At 37.5% G+C, this 20,481-nt stretch overlaps 1 protein-coding gene across 2 annotated transcripts in view; it reads right to left on the reverse strand.

The window, feature by feature from the left end:
- nphp4 (nephronophthisis 4) overlaps positions 1 to 20,481 on the reverse strand; it is a 184,089-nt gene that overhangs the window by 73,425 nt on the left and 90,183 nt on the right. For both annotated transcript variants that reach the window (XM_053236026.1, XM_053236027.1), the window contains 4 exons: positions 16,046 to 16,216; positions 14,805 to 14,934; positions 8,909 to 8,964; positions 111 to 245 (listed from right to left, as the gene is read on the reverse strand). In XM_053236026.1, coding sequence (XP_053092001.1) covers positions 111 to 245; positions 8,909 to 8,964; positions 14,805 to 14,934; positions 16,046 to 16,216 — 492 coding nt within the window. The remainder of the gene's footprint in view (positions 1 to 110; positions 246 to 8,908; positions 8,965 to 14,804; positions 14,935 to 16,045; positions 16,217 to 20,481) is intronic.

Below are 20,481 nucleotides of genomic sequence, written 5' to 3' on the forward strand. Positions count from 1 at the left end.
GTGCAACAAATCACCTTTGTGCATGTTTGTGTATGACTGTTAGTGTATACTTTGTACTTTTTATGTATGTTTTGTGTGTTGGTGCATGAGTGTGTGGGAGGAAATCTTACGACGTGTGACAGCTGGTGGGCCGACGCCATCGGGGAGAGAGCGAGTGGAGCGGGAAGCTGCTGTTGCCATGGCGACCCCGTCGTGTGGCTCAGAGTTGGGTAGTGAGAAGCCACAGCCAGCTGAGAGAGTGAGAGCTGAGAGAATGACAGAAAGACAGAATTAACATATGCAATGAACACACGTTTGTTCCATCAACAGCCACGAGCATAGAAAGCATAGTGAGCATCTGCAGTTGGCATTAAGACAATGTAAAAATACAACCAACACAAAGAGGAAATCTGCTTTTTTTTTTTTTTTTTTTATTAACAGGATATTTCCCATGCCTTGTTTTCAGCCTCACTTTTTTGTTCTCCTATCCTCCTCTTCCATATTGTGTCTATTAACAAAAAGATAAGCTTTACAAAACACAACCTCCTCCACACACCCACACGGCTGTGCACTGATATAGTCATCAGCTTCAGCATCTTAATGGGGTCATTAATATAATGAATAATGCAGATCAAATGGAATCCGTAGAGAAGCCTGTGAGTTTCACGCAGCTCGTTTCGGTAGTCGCGCTTTTCCTCCTCAGAGCCGGAGTGCCGCAGCGGACCACGGGGACTTCACATCAGCAAAAGCCCATTTCAAAACTGCACTTCTTTAGAGAGCAGTCCAATAAAGCAAAGGTTACTGAGATGGTCAAATAGATATATATTCAGATCCCTGTGGTACTTTTATCTTTTTTTTTTCTCTTCCTCTCTGTTAAAAATAAATACAAGGAGTAGGTGAATGTGGCAGTGTAATAATGAAACTGGCCCAGCTCCATGGGTACGGGCCAGTTTCATTATTGCATGGCCGAAGTGAGCTGGAGCGGAGGACTGTGTATTAAGCAAAGACTCTCTGGAGGTTTATAATACCACTCTGGTGATTTCAGCTTTTTTCTGCTGATATGTGATGTCTTAGACAGGATTTCTGCCATTTTGTTTAGTCATGATAGAGTCTCAGGACAACTAGCTAAATAGATTTTTTTCTGTGAGGGGTTCGTTTAATTTAAGTTTTCCTACATCTGGAATTCCTCAGGTTGTTCTGTTTCTGGATTCATGGTAACATGGCAAGATGCATGTTTTAGTCTTATTAACTTACTAAAGCAGGAGATAAAAGAGCGGCTGGTACGGTAACAACTGTTTATAGCTGTAAATAGTAACAGGAACTAACTTGTTTCATGGTCAAGCCACATGATTTAATGTAACTATAAATGTATACCAAGGTATGATGTCATTCTTTAATAAATAAAAAGTGTTAGAATTAGGAAAAGAAATAAAACGCTTTAGGATGTGCTGTTATAGGAAAATAATCAACTTTAGGCTGGCGTGATGCCTTTTATACCCCTATTGGTTTAATCCATGGACTGTTCATTATAAAATATAACACAATTATATAACAGAAAGTGTCAACAACACATCATCGCTCATTTTAGAAGCGTATAAATTGAGGTAATATTGATATAATATGGCACACAATGAACTCTACATTACAATCTATTTAACTATGAAAACTCTACTAGTCTGTATTCAATGAATAAAATGCATTTATATTAGAGTTTGTATGAAATCACATTATATTAAATGTCTTTACTATGTTTTTAATTTGTACTGAATCAATCATCTTTCTTAACACCACATTTCTTGTGTTGAAATTTGTATCTATTACCCTTAAGATCAATAACTGATTAATATGTTAACATTTTAACATTTAATATTAAAGACACTTAAGATAAATGGGACTGGTTTTTATATTGTTATTTCAATTTAGCAATCTTTTGTCAACTTCATCCTGAAACTCCATAGTCTCCTTCATTTTCTTGGAGCAGGCTGGTTAATCACAACACAACGAGGCTCCAGCACTTCTCACAATGATGGATCGAAAACAGCCAATCCTTATCACAAACTGTCCATTGTTATCGCTGTGTTGTGGTGCCATCCATACGCACACACCTGAAAGCCCACAGCATCCGTCTAGATCAAGCAAAGAGAAACAAAGAGAAAGCACAAGATTGTAGGATACTTGATCGAGGCTGCAGACAAATTGCTGTGAATTATTCCAGCTCTGCTCAAAAGCAAGTGCACCAGCTTTTTTGTGTTATTTTTCTGTTTTGTTTCCTTTAATAATCAAAGCCTACTACTCAGTGAGATTAAATCATTATTATCAAAACCCAAAACACCATCTGACTACTTTAAAAAAAAATGGAGAAAGGATAAAAGCAACAGAATGGTATAAAGAAATAAGAAATATTAACATAGAGAGTGGTGGGAATAAATAAATAAGTATGTATATATATATATATATATATATATATATATATATATATATATATATATATATATATGTATGTATATATATATATATATATATATATATATATATATATATATATAAAGTAGGAAAGGGTATAATAACAATGGGGGGGGAGGGGTTTAGGGAACAAGAGCAAAAAAAAACAAAAAAAAAAAAAAAAAGAGTGTGAGAGAGACAGTTGACATGTGAACTGCTGAGAGGCTGCCAACACAAAAGTACAAGGTTAGAATAAAAAGTATGGCTGTCAATATTCACAAAGTCTGCCTTTGTTTGCCGTGCACTCACTATCCTGAATGCTTAAAATATTGAAATCAATATTGCAGGAATTGCCTGGAAAGCTGCCAAGATGGAGAAAGAATTGTATTTTAAAAAAAAAAAACAAAACTAGATGTTCTTTTAACAGCTTTAGCTATTAATAGGGAACAATTTCACGCTTCTCAAACACCTAGTCCGAAATCAGATTTGCTTTGTGAACATTTAGCTGAAGCACAACATGGAGGACTAGTGTTAAAATGCCTGAGCCGGTCATGTCTCATTGCTCTGATATGATAATGAGTGAGGGTGGGAGCTCGTTATCAGGCAGGTTTCAGACTGATGAGAGGAGAGTTGATCCTCTGCTCCTCTGGTTTGGGATGAACAGATGAGTATGAAGACACCAGTGTTATTATGGGGGAATGAGACGGATAGAGAGAGTGAGAGGGAGAAAGAAAGGTGAGAGCGGCCCATCAATCACAGTGCTCTGATGCAGCCTAGACAGCCAACGTCAGACTGAGACAAAAACGCATTTCAGCTTTTCTGCAGACACACACACACACACACACACACGCACACACACGCACGCACACAAACCCAGTGAAGGAGTTGTGAAATAGCATTTAACTCAACCACATGGCCATGTACTACGTTTTTTGCAAAATTAGCTCCTTGCCAGAATCAATGCAGCCTGAATCAGTTGTGCAAGTCTACACTGTGTGTGCTGAAAGGAGTGTAAGTGTGGCTCTTTTACAAGTTTGCGGACATCTGTTCTGCCTTTTTTTTCCCCTGGATACGGCAGGCATAGCTGGAGAGAGAGAACAGACTGAACACATTTTTTCCTTCCAGCCAAATAAATGCACTGTTTGTGCTACCACAGGCACATCTGATGTGCTTAGATTGGCACAGGCACAATGACACAGAGAAACCTTGAGTTTAAAATGAGATAGCCAAAACAGCAGAGAGAAATACTTTTAGATTGGCACAGGCACAATCACACAGAGAAAACAAGAGTTCAGATGGACACGAGTACAATCATACAGAGACACCTAAACATGAGATAACCACAACTGCACAGAGAAATGAAGTGTTTAGATTGGCACAGGCACAATCACACAGAAAACAAGAGTTTAGAATGACACAGGCACACTTGCACAGACAGAACAAGTCCAGATTGACACAAGCACACAGAGGAAACAAGAGTTTAACATGAGCCACAAGTACACAGAGAAATTATGAGCTTAGATTGGCACAAGCACAATCACACAGAGAAAACAAGAGTGTGGATTGACACAGGCACAATTGCACAGAGAAACCATGCATTTAGCATGCTACAATTGCACAAAGAGATGGTGCATTTAGAGTAGCATGGGCACAACTACACAGAGAAAACGAGTTGAGCTTGACATAGGCGCAACTACACAGAGAAACCATGCAGCAACAACTGCACAAAGAAATACTGTCCTTAGATTAGCACAGGCACAATCTCACAGAGAAAAACATGAGCAACACACTAGTGTTAACCAGCACATTACTCCCTATGATTTTTTCATGGTAAAGGAACTGATTGAAGAACCAGTAATCTAGCATAGCATGAGCACTGAGTGAAGAACTGTGAGTTCACCACTGCACAGACAAATTTATGAAACATGGGTTTGTTATGGCATTAGCATTGAAAAAAACCATGATACTGATAACGTGATATTTGCAGTAAGGTCCGTAAGTATTTGGATACTGGCAAAGTTATTATTATTTAAGCTGTCTCCCACAGCATACTGGAGTTGAAATTAAATAACGAAAGTGCAGATTTTCAGCTTGAATTTGAGGGTATTTACATCCAAATAGGGTGAATGATCTAGGAATTGCAAATTATTTGCAGTCAATGACTGTGTGAAGCCTCAATGACTTCTCAATGACGCTGGGATTCCTCCCTGGTGATGCTCTGCCAGGCCTTTACTGCAGCTGTCTTCAGTTCCTGTTTGTTCCTGGGGCATTTTGCCTTCAGTTTTGCCTTCGGCAAGTGAAATGCATGCTCAGTTGCATTCGAGTCAGGGGACTAACCTGGCCATTGCAGAACATTCCACTTCTTTGCCTTAGTAAAGTCTAGGCCTGCTTTCAAAGTATGAGCACTGGGTCATTGTCATCTGACCATGCAATGAGTTTTGAAGCATTTGGCTGAATCTGAGCAGATAATATAGCCCTATAATCTTCAGAATTCATTCTGTTGTTTTGTTAGCAGTCAGTAAATCAATAAATACAAGGTTGCTACTGGAATTGGTTCCCATACACACCCATGACATTTTGTAGTAAGATGAGGTAGTATGCTTCAGATCATGAGCAGTTCCTTCCCTTCATCATACTCTTCTCTTTCCACCAGTACCAGTTGATCTTTGCCTCGTCTGTCCATAGGATGATGTTCCAGAAATGTTCCAGAACTGTCCCAGAACTTTTTTTCTTTTTTAAATGTTTGTTTGGCAAACTCTAATCTTGTGTTCCTGTTTTTGAGGCTTATCAGTTGATTGTTGACTTTGACACAGATACATCTACCTCCTGGAGGGTGTTCTTGATCTTACCAAATGTTGTGAAGGTGTTTTTCTTCACCAGGGAAAGGATTCTTCAGTCATCTACCACAGTTTTTTTTTTTTCTGTGGTCTTCAGGACCTTTTGGTGTTTCTGAGCTCAGCAGTGCTCAGATACATGTACCAAATACTTGATTTGGCCACACCTATCTCTCTGATGGGTTTGTTTGTTTGATTTTTCAGCCTAATTATGGCTTGCTTCACTGACAGTGACAGCTGTTTGGACGTTATATTCCAAATGCAAATGCCGCACATGAGAATCAACTCTAGACCTTTAATCTGTTTACTAGTAATTGAAATAATGAGGGAATAACTTTTGGTTAATACTTTTGGTCTCTTAAAAAGACCGTTCACCTGATTTGGTTGTAAATACCCTCAAATTAAGAGCTGAAATGAAATATTTATTTACTTTCAACTACAATATACAGTACAGCTAAACTAACAATAACTTTGTCAATGTCCAAATATTTATGGACCTGACTGTACATGGATTTAAGAACCATGAGTTTAGCACAACTTAAGCACAAAAAACAAAAATAATAAGCTTGGCCCTGGCATGGTGCCAAAAATAAATAAATAAATAAATAGAGCACACAGAGCCACAGTAGAGGACAGACAATTTCACAAAGAAATGCCCCTGCTAAATGCAGCACTCATCCTCAAATGTAATTTTTATCGTTGTTTTTTTCAGTGAAGACTTTCATGTTTGCCATTTCTTATTCAAATTCCATCGGAGTTTTTTTTTTTAAATTTCAATGGAACAGAAAGCAACTATTAAATTAGGAATGAAATGAAATTAGGCATTAAATTGAGGATTATCCACTTCTATCACATTAGCTCCTGGATCATTCTGAACTCTTAAGACCTCCGTTAAGGTCAGTGGCTATCTCAGACTGTCTGAGATGGAAGAATATTTCATTATTTGTTTATTGTTACATTACACAGTATAGCCAGCTATTATTTTTGTATTATTTAATTTAGTCTGAAAAATTCCTCCATAAGCTGAAGCTGAGGCTTGCATGTTGCTAAAGATGTGTGGAATAGATTGATAATTAAATAATTGAATCAATCCCCATTCTCCACAAAATAGACTTGGTGATTAGCACACAAATTAAATCGATCTGGAATCTCCATAAGTACAACAGATGGATCTATTCATTAATTTCTTGCGTGTGTGTGTTTGTGTGTGTGTGCACTTATCAATTTGTGGCCAAACACTCTCATTCAACAGGTATAAAAAACCATTTCTGTCTTCACTTCAAACCCATAGCTGCGTAAGGAGTTATATGAAGAGTATACCTGAAAATAATGGTAGAAATACTGAGTATAGAGAAGAGTAATGAATTAGTGTTACAGTCATAATAGCAAAGAACAAGATGAGATTAGTGAGTATAGTGGAGAGTAATGAGGGAATGCTGAGTAAATTGCAAACAATGCAGATATTAATTATAGGAATATACAGTATAATAATAAAAAATATATTGATGGGAACAGTGAGTATGGCAGAGAATAATGATATGAATAGTACAGCCAAGAATTATACTGGCCAGAATAGTGAGTATAGTAGGAAAAATATAGTAGAGTATATACAGAGGAGAGTAATTCACAAAATGATTAAAAAAAAATTATAAACAAGAAACATAAAGGTGAGAATGGTCAGTATAGTGAAGTATAGTAAGAAAAGTAAGTATAGTGGAAATTGATAAAGAAAAAAAAGTAGTATGACAAGAATGTTGATGATTGGAATAGTCAGCATTATAAAAAACATAAAAGGGAACATGGGTGTGGGTAGTGCAGAATTATAATCACCTTGTGAACAGTACTACAGTGATTAATAATGAAATAGTTAGTAGATAATCATAGTGGAAAATTTAATATAGTAATATAGTAATGAATCAAGATAGGAAAATTATGTATAGTAGAGGGGCATGTTAGAATGTTGATCATAGTGGAATATAATAATGCAAATTGTAAAGTGAAGAATTACAATGGGGAAAATGAAGATATTGGAGAATCATAATGGGGAAGTATAGTGTGGAATTATAATGCAGGAAGTGAGTATAGTGGAGAATCATAATGGGGAAAATGAGTATAGTGGATAATCATAATGAAGAAAGGGAGTATAGCAGATAATCATAATGAAGAAAGTGAGTATAGCAGATAATCATAATGCGGGAAGTGAGTATAGCAGATAATTGCAATGGGGAAAGGGAGTGTAGTGGAGAATCATAATGGAGAAAGTGAGTATAGCAGATAATCTTTATGGAGAAAGGGAGTATAGCAGATAATCATAATGTGGGAAGTGAGTATAGCAGATAATCTTTATGGAGAAAGGGAGTATAGCAGATAATCTTTATGGAGAAAGGGAGTATAGCAGATAATCTTTATGGAGAAAGGGAGTATAGCAGATAATCATAATGTGGGAAGTGAGTATAGCAGATAATCTTTATGGAGAAAGGGAGTATAGCAGATAATCTTTATGGAGAAAGGGAGTATAGCAGATAATCTTTATGGAGAAAGGGAGTATAGCAGATAATCATAATGAAGAAAGTGAGTATAGCAGATAATCTTTATGGAGAAAGGGAGTATAGCAGATAATCTTTATGGAGAAAGGGAGTATAGCAGATAATCATAATGTGGGAAGTGAGTATAGCAGATAATCTTTATGGAGAAAGGGAGTATAGCAGATAATCTTTATGGAGAAAGGGAGTATAGCAGATAATCATAATGAAGAAAGTGAGTATAGCAGATAATCATAATGTGGGAAGTGAGTATAGCAGATAATTGCAATGGGGAAAGGGAGTGTAGTGGAGAATCATAATGGAGAAAGTGAGTATAGCAGATAATCTTTATGGAGAAAGGGAGTGTAGTGGATAATCATAATGAAGAAAGTGAGTATAGCAGATAATCATAATGGGGAAAGGGAGTATAGTGGATAATTATAATGGAGAAAGGGAGCATAGTGGAGAATCATAAAAGGCATAGCATAGTGGTGAATAATGATGGGATACTAAGTACAGTGAAAAAATTATAACAGTAATGGTGAGTGTAGCAAAAACAATGATAAGTATAAAAAGTATAGTGGAGAATAATATTGGGTGCAGTAGAGAATAGTGAGTACAGTAATGACAATAATAAACATAGTAGTGTAAAATAATGGGATATGAAAAGAAAATTAAAGAAAAAAAGAGAAAAGAGTCATGATGAGAACAGTGAGCATAATGCAAAATCAAATACGGAGTATAGATAACTAATGAGGAGTAGAATTACTATAATGAGGAAGAGTAAGGATTAGATCCCTCAGTAACTGATCAGTGCTTTTAAGTTTACATCCTTTGAGCTTTTGGGGAAGCAGAATGTTCCCTGACTCCTGGAAGCTTTCCTATCCTTTCATGGTGCAACCCTACCGTAACCAACGGCAACCACGCTGCATCCACACTCAGGTGATCGGAATTTTTTTTTTTTTTTTTTTTAGCTTAGCCCAGATACTGGCTCAAATAAAGGTTATAGCAAGGTGCCTCAGTGATCACTGCATGAATTGCTGTTACTACAGAAGTGAAAGCCTATAGCAAAATGCATACTTGACGAGCGGTGGAAAAGAGAAAAGAGGTAACGGATTGTGAATTTCTTACTCCAGGACCACGGGTGGTGCGCAGTGGTGAAGCTTCAAGTCCAAGCTTGCTTTCATCTGAAAGAGAAGAGAAACAAGCAGTCAGAACAAGTTCACTTCCTTTTCAAAAATTCATGCTTCCATTTGGGTTTGATCAATATTTCAGTTGTAGGGTTTTTCTTTTTTTTTTTTTAAACTTATTATTTAAACACAAATAAGTACAAAGGCATGAGGTTACTTAATAAAAAACTGGTCTTATTTTTATAAATAGCTACACATTTGTCATGATGCAGGCTTCACTGCATTTTTCCTTTCACATAACCTCAAAAAAATCAGTATGAAACTGTACCGAAACCCACTTCATTTATTCACTCTTAAATCACTGACGCAAATTCCCAGAAGGTAATTAACCATAAACGTACTTAAATGAACTTATGAGGCTGCACTTATACTCACTGAAGTGTGCATGTGTGTTTAAAATTCTAAGACGTGCTGTTAAGTTACACATATATATATATATATATATATATATATATATATATATATATATATATATAACTTAACAGCATATATATATATATATATATATATATATATGTATAGCCAAATTTCACAATCATCATCTTTCCATTTAATGCTCCATCTGTTTTCCCTCACACGCATGTAAACTCATCGATCTGTCTTTCACACTCTCTCTTCCTTGTTCTCACTACACCATCCTTCTTATTTACACCTTCACCCCTTTCCTCATGCTCTCGCTCACCAGACAGCGTAGAACTTCTTTGCGTCTCGTGTGATTTAATCAGGAGAGTGTTGGTGAGCTGCACTGACGCCTCGTTAAGCTCAACATGACAGACGAGCAGTCTTTGGTTTTTCACCACAGCTAACAGTAACAAAGAATGGTTTTCCATCACAAACTGTCAGACAAATCATAAGCGTCTGGCACAGTTCATTACAAAATGAAACAAGAAAAATGTGACATGCCACCACGCCAACTTCGTGTAATCTGTGTGTAATTAAACAAACCTGACTGCTGTAGCTTTGACGAGCGGTACGGGTTTAACTGGAATTACTGATTTCCTAGAGAAGCGCCTGTGAACTGATAATTATCCCACCATTATTAATTAATTATTCTAATCATGGGTTTTGTTGAATTTGTAAGCAAATCATGCAGTGGGCTAAAGGGACTGTCTGAGTATTGATCAGTGATAGGATATTACAGATCCTAAGCACCAACTTCAAAGTCATACATGGGCATGCCTCTGCTTCTCCTCACCCTCATCCTCTTCACTCAGACTACAAAATAACAAAGCACGCCATCATTCCAAGAATAAAAAAGGAAATTGCTGTTGATTCAGCAACTCCTCAATGAAATGTGTGTGTCTCTGCCATGCGCAGCTGCTGAGTTGCTTGTTCTTTTTAAACCTCTGGTTCATTAATATTGTCATTAGTACAGCAAGTAATATTTTTTTACAAGACCATGTGACCAATCACATTGAGTTTGTTGTTTATGGATAGATAACTAAAGTGAAAGGTTTTAAAAAATAAAGCACTCAAAAACTGAGGAGAAGAAAGAAGAGAAACTTTCACATATTCTACTCTCTGAAGTAGAGTCTGCTATTATGCCTAGTCACTTATTCTCATTATTGTGTAACTCATCTTTTTTTCATCTTTCCCTTCTTTCTCTGGTCAAAATGACAAACACACTGCCACTCTGCCTGCCACTCTGATTGCCACATGGAGCGACACATAGACTGAAGCTCTGGCCAACATACACACCTAAACATGGACTGATACTCAGACAGATCCATGGACCAACACTTGGAGTGAAACACGGACCAATACCCAGACAGACACATGGGCCGATACTCTGACCGACACTCGGACTGAAACATTGACCAACACTCTGACTGACAAGTGGGTCGACATGTGGGCCGAAACTCAGACGAACCACGGACGAAACCGCAGACCAAACCAGAAATGTACAACAGACCACACTTGGACAGACACTTGGACCGAATCACTGACCAACACAGCGAATGGAAATACAGACCAAAACACAGATTGAAACAGGGACCAACACTCGGGCTGAGAATAGGACCCACACTTTGAACAAAACATGGACTGAAACATAGACAGACTCTTAGACAAACATGAGGACAGAATGACACTCGAACAGTCACATGGACTGACACTTGAACAGACACATGGACAGACTAAGGGACCGAAACACAGACAAATGCTCAGACCAGCACATGGACTGACTCTTGGACCAACACTTAGACCAACATGTGGGCCTACACTCAGGCCAAACTACAGACCAACACTCTGACCGAACTACAGACCGATGCTCAGACAGACACATGGAATGAAGCATGGACAATCACACGGACAGACACACTGACTGACATACAGACAAACACAGAGACCGACACACAAGCCATCTGTTAGTCCCACACTTGGACTTAAATGTACTGAAACACTGACCAACACTCACACATACACATGGAATGACACTCTGAAAGACATGGACCAACACTTGAACAAACACACGGACCGACCGAGGGACAGAAACATGGACACACGGACCGACCGAGGGACAGAAACATGGACACACGGACTGACACATGGATTGACAGTTGAACAGCCACACAGACCGAAACACAGACCAACACTCAGACCAACTAATGTACTGAATAGCAAGACAGGCCAACTAGCTAGATGTCTCCTAAGATAGAGGCTATCCCATTTGCAAGGCAGTTGCCCCCTGAATTTCCTTACAGTGGCCAAATTTCAGGCAGAATTGCATGTATTTATCTCAATGTAGGCAATTCCATAAAACCCAAATTTTGAGTCCATGGTGATGTTAGCATGCATGATGACATTGAAGGGCGTCTCAGAGCTTTGTTCACTTTTCAGAGGAAATGCTATCACATACGTTCAAAGGAAGTAGCTACTGTAGAAGTTGCCTACAGAATGGCTCTCAGTCTAAGCCCTACTTAAGTGGGGTTAGTTTTACTAAAGGAGAGCCTGTAAACCCGGAAATGAGTTGATTGGCTTTATAATTAGAATAAGTATGCTATTTGCCTAAATTAACACAGATAGCCCATATTGGCACATCATAGTCGGAAAATACATATCCGTGTTACACGTCAGGTGGGACATGCAAATTATAATAACGTGGTGCATGGCTGTTAGTGTTACTGGGTTTAATTATAAAATTACCATGAAATTGATTGAACGAGAACACTCTCACTGTGGGAGCTTTGCGTTCGGCGAAATACAAAAGGTAATTTGCACTGGAATTATTACCAATTTGGAGCCGATTAAAATCACACATCTTGTTGGTAATCACTCAAATTACCTCCCCTGCTAAAACTAATCCAACTCTGAAATAGCTTTAGGTGAGTTTGACTGGCAATGCTGGATTCCCTGTTTAATGGTCCACACATTGTGCAGCCTCAGCAGAGCACACTCTCTATCAGATAGACAGATCTATAGGAACTGCAGGGCCATGTCGACTTTCAACTCAGTCAAACTTGAGAAAACACTTGAATAACAAGCAATCAACTTTATATTGAATGAGGTTTAATCAAGCTTGAATATAGCTGCGATTGCACAGTGAAACCTACAGTGTAGTTAGAAGCAAGAAAAGCACAGTGACCTTCAATCAGGCTGGAGTTTATATAAGGGTTATGTTTACAGGGGTTGTGATCCCATGTGAGAGATCACTTGATTTAGGAATGAGGTAGTGAGAAAATCTCACAATCTCCTTTTTTTCTTTTCTTCATTTATTTTACAAATCAAAGATTTTGTGTGCAATTATTTTGAAATGTTACTGGGAGATTAATATCCTGAGTTCAGCAATAAAAATGGACAAATCTCTCCGTCCATCTACCTCCACTAGTTCCTCGACATCATCATCAACATGACAATGGACACAAACATTTACTGAATATGGATCTACAAGCGTGATGGTAAATAGCAAGGGAAAAACAAAAATGCCAAGGCTTGGGTTTGCAAAAAATTCATAATGTAAACTTGGGGTCTTTTTCCCAGATAGGAAATCCCTACCGTAGAACAAAATGGGGTCATTTAAATTGATAGCAACAAGACTTTTAGATCAAGGGTGTCAACCATATGGTCCAGGACTGCCAAAAAAATTAAAATCTGTGCTCTAAATTAAAATGGTCTTGTGGCTCATAATATTCCAAATGTTCCAAAAATCCCAAAAGGAGCCAGTCTCTGTTATTCCAGAATAGAGCAATAAACTCAGGGCCATAAATTCAACTACTGACAAATTGTGCTAATGATGTAATTCTTCATTACCAGGCTAAGAATTAGATGCTAACCATGTCTCTTTCCAAAAGGGTAATTTAGGGTTCTGAATCAGGGCTTAATATTTTTTTAATAAGTTCAATTTGGAGAACACTGTTTTTGCAAGGCACTGTATACTGTATCTGCTTTTTTGTGTTTGTTTAATATGTTTGTTCATTCAGCATGTATGTTTCAGATAAATGCAGATAAGCGAACACATTTAAGGGGTTGCTGCTGTGGTATTGTTCTACTAAACTGATTTTTTTGGTGTAATGTCACCCATTACCTAAAATGAGTTTGACACCCATGATTTAGAGTGTTAGGTTTCACAGACGATCCTTCATTACCATAAGTAACAAAATAAAATAAAATGGTGAAATAGTACAGACTACCCTAAACTAGATAGTTGAAGACCAACTGGAACTAGACCAGGCAACATTTTTCCAACCTTCAAATTCCGTGTGGCCTGTGTCCACTGTAGACTCAGATTCCTGCTCTTGGCTGACAGGAGTGGAACTTGATGTGGTCTTCTGCTGTAATTGTAGAGCTGCCTCAAGGTTTGGCACGTTGCACATTCTGAGATGCTTTTCTGCTCACCATGGTGGTAAAGAGTGGTTATTTGAGTTACTGTAGACTTCCTGTCAGCTCGACCCAGCATGGCCATTCTCCTCTTAGCACTCTCATCAAAAAGTTGTTTCCATTTGCAGAACTGTTGCTCATTGGATGTTTTTTGTACCATTCTGTGTAAACTCCAGAGACTGATGTGCGTGAAAATCCCAGGAGATCAGCAATTTCTGAAATACTCAAACCAGCCAGTCTGGCACCAATATGTGACAACCATGCCACACTCAAAGAAACTGCAATCTCTTTTTTCCCCAATTCTGACATTAGATGTGAATATTAACTGAAGCTCTTGACATGTATCTTCCTGATTTTATGAGCTGCTGCTGTGCTGCTGCGACATGATTGGCTGACTGGATAATTGCTTAAATGGGCAGGGGTACAAATAGAGCAAATAGAAATAGAATGTTTGCTCATTCAGAATGTATGGTTCAGATAAACGCAGATAAAGGAACACTTTCTAATAAAGTGCATGACGAGTCTATATTAACAGTAAAAAAAAAAAAAACATCAGTACAAATGAAATTTAGAAATCTCCTTCTCTAAACCTTTTGAAACTGTCTCCAACCTCTATCATAGTCTATGAGCCACATTTTTATCCCTCATATATCTATTATCATTTTCCTCGACAAATTTCCTACTTCCAATCAGGTCTAGAGAGCGAGAAATTTCAACTTGCTTTTTGTTTAAACTATTTTTTTTTTCTGGTGATCTTGCCTCATGGTTTGGATTGTCGACCTGTTTCAGGATCTAGCCACATTTAATTTTTGAAACTTTATCTTTCTTATTTATTATTATAATTATAAGTATAATTAATAGATGTATAGTTTCCATTTTCCCATTCCAAAAAAAAAAAAAAAAAAAAACAGAAGACGCAAACTTTTGCACTTTATCAGTTAGACTGGCTGAAGACTGATGTATTGGACACTAGACTTTTTTGCTCTAAATTTGTGAAAAATAAATTCTGGAAAAAAAGTTACCTTGGGATGTGACATGCCACTTCTTAGGCTGAGGCTTTTCCTGGGAAATTGATTTTGGCGTCGCAGTGGAAGTGGTGCCTTCTGTGTTGTAGATAAACTTGAATTTGATAACGCTTCTTTCCGCATCAGTCTGGAAGAGATTGAGAAAGCATAATGTGTCATTTTGCTTGGACTTCATACAAGTTCAATATATCATGCTTTACAAAGCCTTCAGAGGAACCATAACCCTAATCCGCACTAAACACACGCATGCCATTGTTTCAGTGAGCAAAATTTCATCCTCTGAGAAGAATATGCACCAGAAATGATGTGCTGAGGCAAAGGATTATCTCTATGTACCACGGCATGTTAGCGGCAGCCCTGGTCCAGATATGAGCTGCCTGGGAGGAGTTGATACGCTGATGTTACTGCAGAGCTTCATCTAATGATGCTAATTGACTTTAATATGATAGCAGCACAACAGGATGGAGCTAATACACTAATGAGGGTGTAATAGCTGTATTGACGGTTAGAGTTGGCCCATAGGACTCGCAGAGATCCGCTGCACTCCTCCTAAAGTGATCTGTGTGGACAGTGATGCTCTTTCACTAGCCCTCAACGATGAGTCCAGAAATTACATAATTACACTGGCACCATTATTATAATTGTGGCATTATAAGATTTTGAGCTTAAGTACAGGACGTGCATGTGTGTGTGTGTGTGTGTGTGTGTGTTAATGCATGTGCACTCATGGTTGAAAAAAAAAAAAAAAACGCAAACGCATTCGCAGAACGCACAGTTTTTAAACAAGATGGATCACATAGAAAGTGCTTGGTTCTATCCTATTTCTCCACGCTTTGTTTTATTACACCTCTTTGTTCGATTTCAGGATGTTCTCCCAAAAGTCACAAATTTACACGTTTTTTGTTTTGTTTGATTTGAGAAAAATCTACATGGAAGCAGAATGCATTACTGAGGGTGTATATATGTATATATATATATATATATATATATATATATATATATATATATATATATATATAAGTGTATGAATGTATGTTAATCATTTTATTTTTAATTAATAATTTTTAGCCTGAGGTCTACAGTTTGGCAGTGGATTAATAATTACACACCACCATCCAAGATTCTGGTTTCTGGTTTCTGGCTGGTGGTTTCGATCCGAAGTGTAGTACTAACAAATGGATCAAATGATGTCTTTCTTGTTGAGTGTTCTAATATTTATGTATGTGTTAAATCTTTACCTGATGTGTGTGTGCTGTGTAAACCATAACTCCATACGGGTTGGGTAGGGCTCCACCCTGCAGGCTAACACACACACTTTCATACGGGCCATCAGGATCAGAGAAAGGACTCCATACGCCCCAGCGCACACACTGCATAAACACCGCTCTCTGCACGGCCATGGAGGGCATCTACATGAAAGAAAATAAATCATCAGAATGAATGATTAGGCGTGCTGCTGCTATGTCCAATCAAATCAGCTCTTCGCATTTCCTTTCAGAAGTGATTGTGCAGCAGTGGCTCACCGTAGTGACATTTTCATAACGACTAGCAACAAATATGTTTTCTGTCTCCTCACATGCACATGTGGGTTTTCACAAAGCATATATTAACTGGTTCCTCAGTTAAATGATAACAGTATATTTAGTGAGGTAATTAGCTTTGACACATATTCTATTGATTGTGTCAATTATATAATATTCAGAGAATAAAGATGTGCCATCCTTCTGAATTACATTTAGTAGCCACTTCTTATTTTGTTATGGATAAGACGATCAGAGTGTCTATGTGTGCCCTGGTTGGAAAAAAAAATATATATATATGTATATAATATAAAACTATGGCCGCATGGTACGAGCACCTTTAAACACCAAAATAAAACAGAAGTGTGTGACAGAATTGGCATGTCCTTATTCAGCAACATAAACGGAGCATTGCACTAATACTGCCAGACAATGTGACTGCTCCAGCAGTAGCTACAGTAAGAGGAAATAAATATCCAGACACTTTTGATTTTGCAGTTTTAATATAGTTCCAGTGAATATATCCACTTCAAATTTAAACACATAATGTGTTTTGATTTTCTGCTTGTAAATATGAATGAAAATGTATGGATTGATAAGCTTAAAAATAAGATGTTTAAAAAAAGCCCCAACTGATAAGGAAAAAGAATTAAGACACTACACTAAAAAGAGTTCTCCTGCAAAATGCACATGGTATCTTTATAAAAAAATAATAATAATAAAATAAAAATAAAAAAAAAAAAAACAGAAGACAAGTATCAATCATTGTGAAGATGAAGGAGCTTCCTCATGTTCTCCGGGACAATATTAAATAAAACTTGAATGGCAAAGATACAGAGCCATAGCAAAGACATTAAACACCCCTGTAAACACCCCATAATAGTCTGCTGGACAAGTATGCCATGCAGACTAATGATAAGGAATGTAAGAGAGAAACTAGCAGTCACTTGAAAAGAGTTGCAGAATAGCCTGAAAGCAGCAGGAACAACAGTTACACAGAGAACAATAAGCAATGAACTGCACCACAATCTCTACACCTCTACACCTCTACACCTCAGGCAAAACTCTTCTACTTAAAAGAGAAGTACAAAGATGCAGATCTATAAACCTTTCTACAAATCAGAGCTCTTTTGGAACAATATACTCAGGTCAGAGGAAACAAAAATAGAACTCTTTGGCAGTAATTCAGCTCGTCGTGTTTGGAGAAGAAAAAAAAAAAAAAGGTTGCACGTATGATCCCAAGAACACCATACCTACAGTAAAGTACAGAGGTGGGAGCATCATGACACGGGGCTGCTTCTCTGCAAACAGTGCTGGGGCATTACACATCGTTGAAAGAAAACATGAATGTTTTAGAGGAGAATCTAATCACATCACCCAGGAAACTGAATCTGGGGAGAAGATGGACGTTTCAATAAGACAATGACCCCAAACATACAGCCAGAAAGGAGCTGAAGAATGCCTTGCATGGCCTAGCCAATCTCCTGACTCTGAATCCTATTGAAAATTTACATAGGATTTTGAAATTGCGAGAGGGATTCTCATAACCTAGGGGAATTGAAGATGATTTGCTGAGAGGATTGATCCAAAATTAAACCACGAAGCAACAAAAAGCTAATTACGTCTTACTGTAGATGTCTCGAAGCTGTAACTGACAAAAAAACAGCTTTACTAATGAAATACTAATACTAATATGAAATACTAATGCTGGTAATCTGTGGTGTCTGAATATTTCTTCCTTATCAATTTCATTTTTTTTACCTTACATTATCATGCGTATGAATACATATTAAGACATTATGTGTGTAAAAGGTTTACCTCTGACTATTGCAAAGTGCTGACACTGGAGACTCCTTACAAAAATGGTCTCCTTACAGAAAACGTCACCATATCAATGATTCAGTATTTAATGATTATGTTAAACAACATTTTCTTATTAATCTTAGATTAGACAGTGTCCGTCATACACATTCCTGTGAATGAATTGCTACTACAGAAACTATAATGTATCTGAATGAGCACATTAATATAAACCTGTGATTTGAATTACAGCTAACAATAGCTAACTAATGTTGTTTTATTGTACCACGTACTTAAAACAAATCTCTAGGTAGCTAGCTAATGTTAGGCTATTATAATGTACAAACCAATAGCCAAGTTCATAAACAAGTGTTAGACCTAATGCTCACAGATTGGTGGCTATCATGTGAAGAGTAAGGTAGAAGGACTACAGTGAGAGCAAACAGAAAAGATTCCTATTTTCACCCAGGCGCAAATAGCCTTTGGCTAAAATAATTCCTCTAGCTGTATTTAGTTGGCAGTTGGGTGAAGTAGCCTACATATTTTGAAATTGGGGTGACCTTATGCCTTCACTAAACCAGGTTGGAAGAAATGGGACTTGGCTTTTAAGGCCTTGCCTTAAGTAAGGAAAATAGTGTTTCGTCCTTGTGTCTGTGAGACGAAGGAGTCCCCAGAGGTTAGAATGTTAGCACAGTTTTGGCAGATAAAAGTAGAGCAAGTGAACACAAGAGAAAAAGACCAAAAAAAAAGCAATATGTTACTGTGATAGCACTAATCTATACTTATGTCTGCATGAAAATAGAGCCCAAAAATGTCTGAAGTGCTGGATTTCCATATGTTAGTTTAGCAGAAACTCTTCAGACAAAACACATCACTGCTCACTGCATAATCACGGCTAGCAGAAAAACTGAAAATAGAGTGAAAACTGAAAACGAGTGAAATAAAGTGGAAGAGGGAAAAAATGCGTGAAAGTGAGTGTGTGAGTATGTGTGTATATGTTGAGAGAAGGCAAGGCACTTGTGAGAGCGACAGATTAACAGGCCTCTCTTGACACGGTGTTGTATATATATCCATTCATTATGCACTGCCTGAGCAGCTACAGTATATAATCATCATCAGGCAGAGGAGAGAGACGGAGCAGAAGCACTTTAATCTCAGCTGCACTGGTGCCAATAACTCCCATTAGTCACAAAACATGAATACATATACACATATATAAACAAATAAATAAGTGAACAATTAAACCAATAAACAGATACATTATCAGGCAAACAAACAAGAAACAAATAATAAAATAAAATAGAAAAAACATAACTAAAAATTAAATTAAACATTAAAATAAAACAAAATAAGTGATTATAAGCCTCTTTAATCTCATTCACACTGGGGTCAATAACTGAGATTAGTCAGAAAATATGAATAAATAAATGAATACATAAATAAATAAATGAGCAAGTAAATAAAAAAATTAATGAAATGAACAAAGACAAAAAATAAATAAAAATGTAAGCAAAACGAATGAATGAATGAATGAATAATAAAATAAAATAAAAAGCAAACAAACAAATATCTGTCGATAAATAGATAGATAGATAGATAGATAGATAGATAGAAAGGGAGTTACATGCCACTTTAATCTCATTCTTGTTGGGGCCAGTAACTGAGATTAGTCAGGAAACTTAGAACTTTATTTACACTAGCATGCGCAGAAAGCAGAACAGCACGGAGAAAGAAAAAAAAAAAAAAATAGATGTTAGCCATCTCCTGATTTAGCAGCCATCCTATGGGATAAAACATTATGGCCAATCTTTTATAAGCTGGTCAGGGTCGATATAAGGTAATTAATCAGGAATGAAAAAGAGAGAGAAAAGAAGAGCAACAAGTCAGCCCTCATTCTTCTTTCTCTTGCATGTTTTCCTCACACCCTTCATCTACCTTGCTCTTAATCTCACTCTATTCCTCAATCCCTCTCTCTCCCCTCACTTTCCCTTCTCTCTCACACATCCTCACACACTCACAGAGACGCCTCGCAGTGTGATATAAGGATGGTGTTGTGATGTATTTGGTCGGAGATATATCTGCTCTGTGATAAACACTCTGCACTTCAGCAAAGAGCGCTAATGTAAGAGATTCATCTTCAGCACACAGATCCATCACGCGGCCGAAGAGAGCGCTCGGCAATAAAGCATCCTGCTCTGGCTTAACGTGTGCGACGCCTGCCAAGACCATTACGCATTTCACTGAACACGTACTCGCTATCTTAACTAATGTACAACCACTAATGCCTTTCGCAGCATGTTCTACACATTCCATGCCTTTACATGTACAAGGAGTGGCGAGACACAATACAGCAC

Source organism: Pangasianodon hypophthalmus, chromosome 8 (genome assembly GCF_027358585.1).
Source record: "Pangasianodon hypophthalmus isolate fPanHyp1 chromosome 8, fPanHyp1.pri, whole genome shotgun sequence".
Lineage (NCBI taxonomy): Eukaryota > Metazoa > Chordata > Actinopteri > Siluriformes > Pangasiidae > Pangasianodon > Pangasianodon hypophthalmus.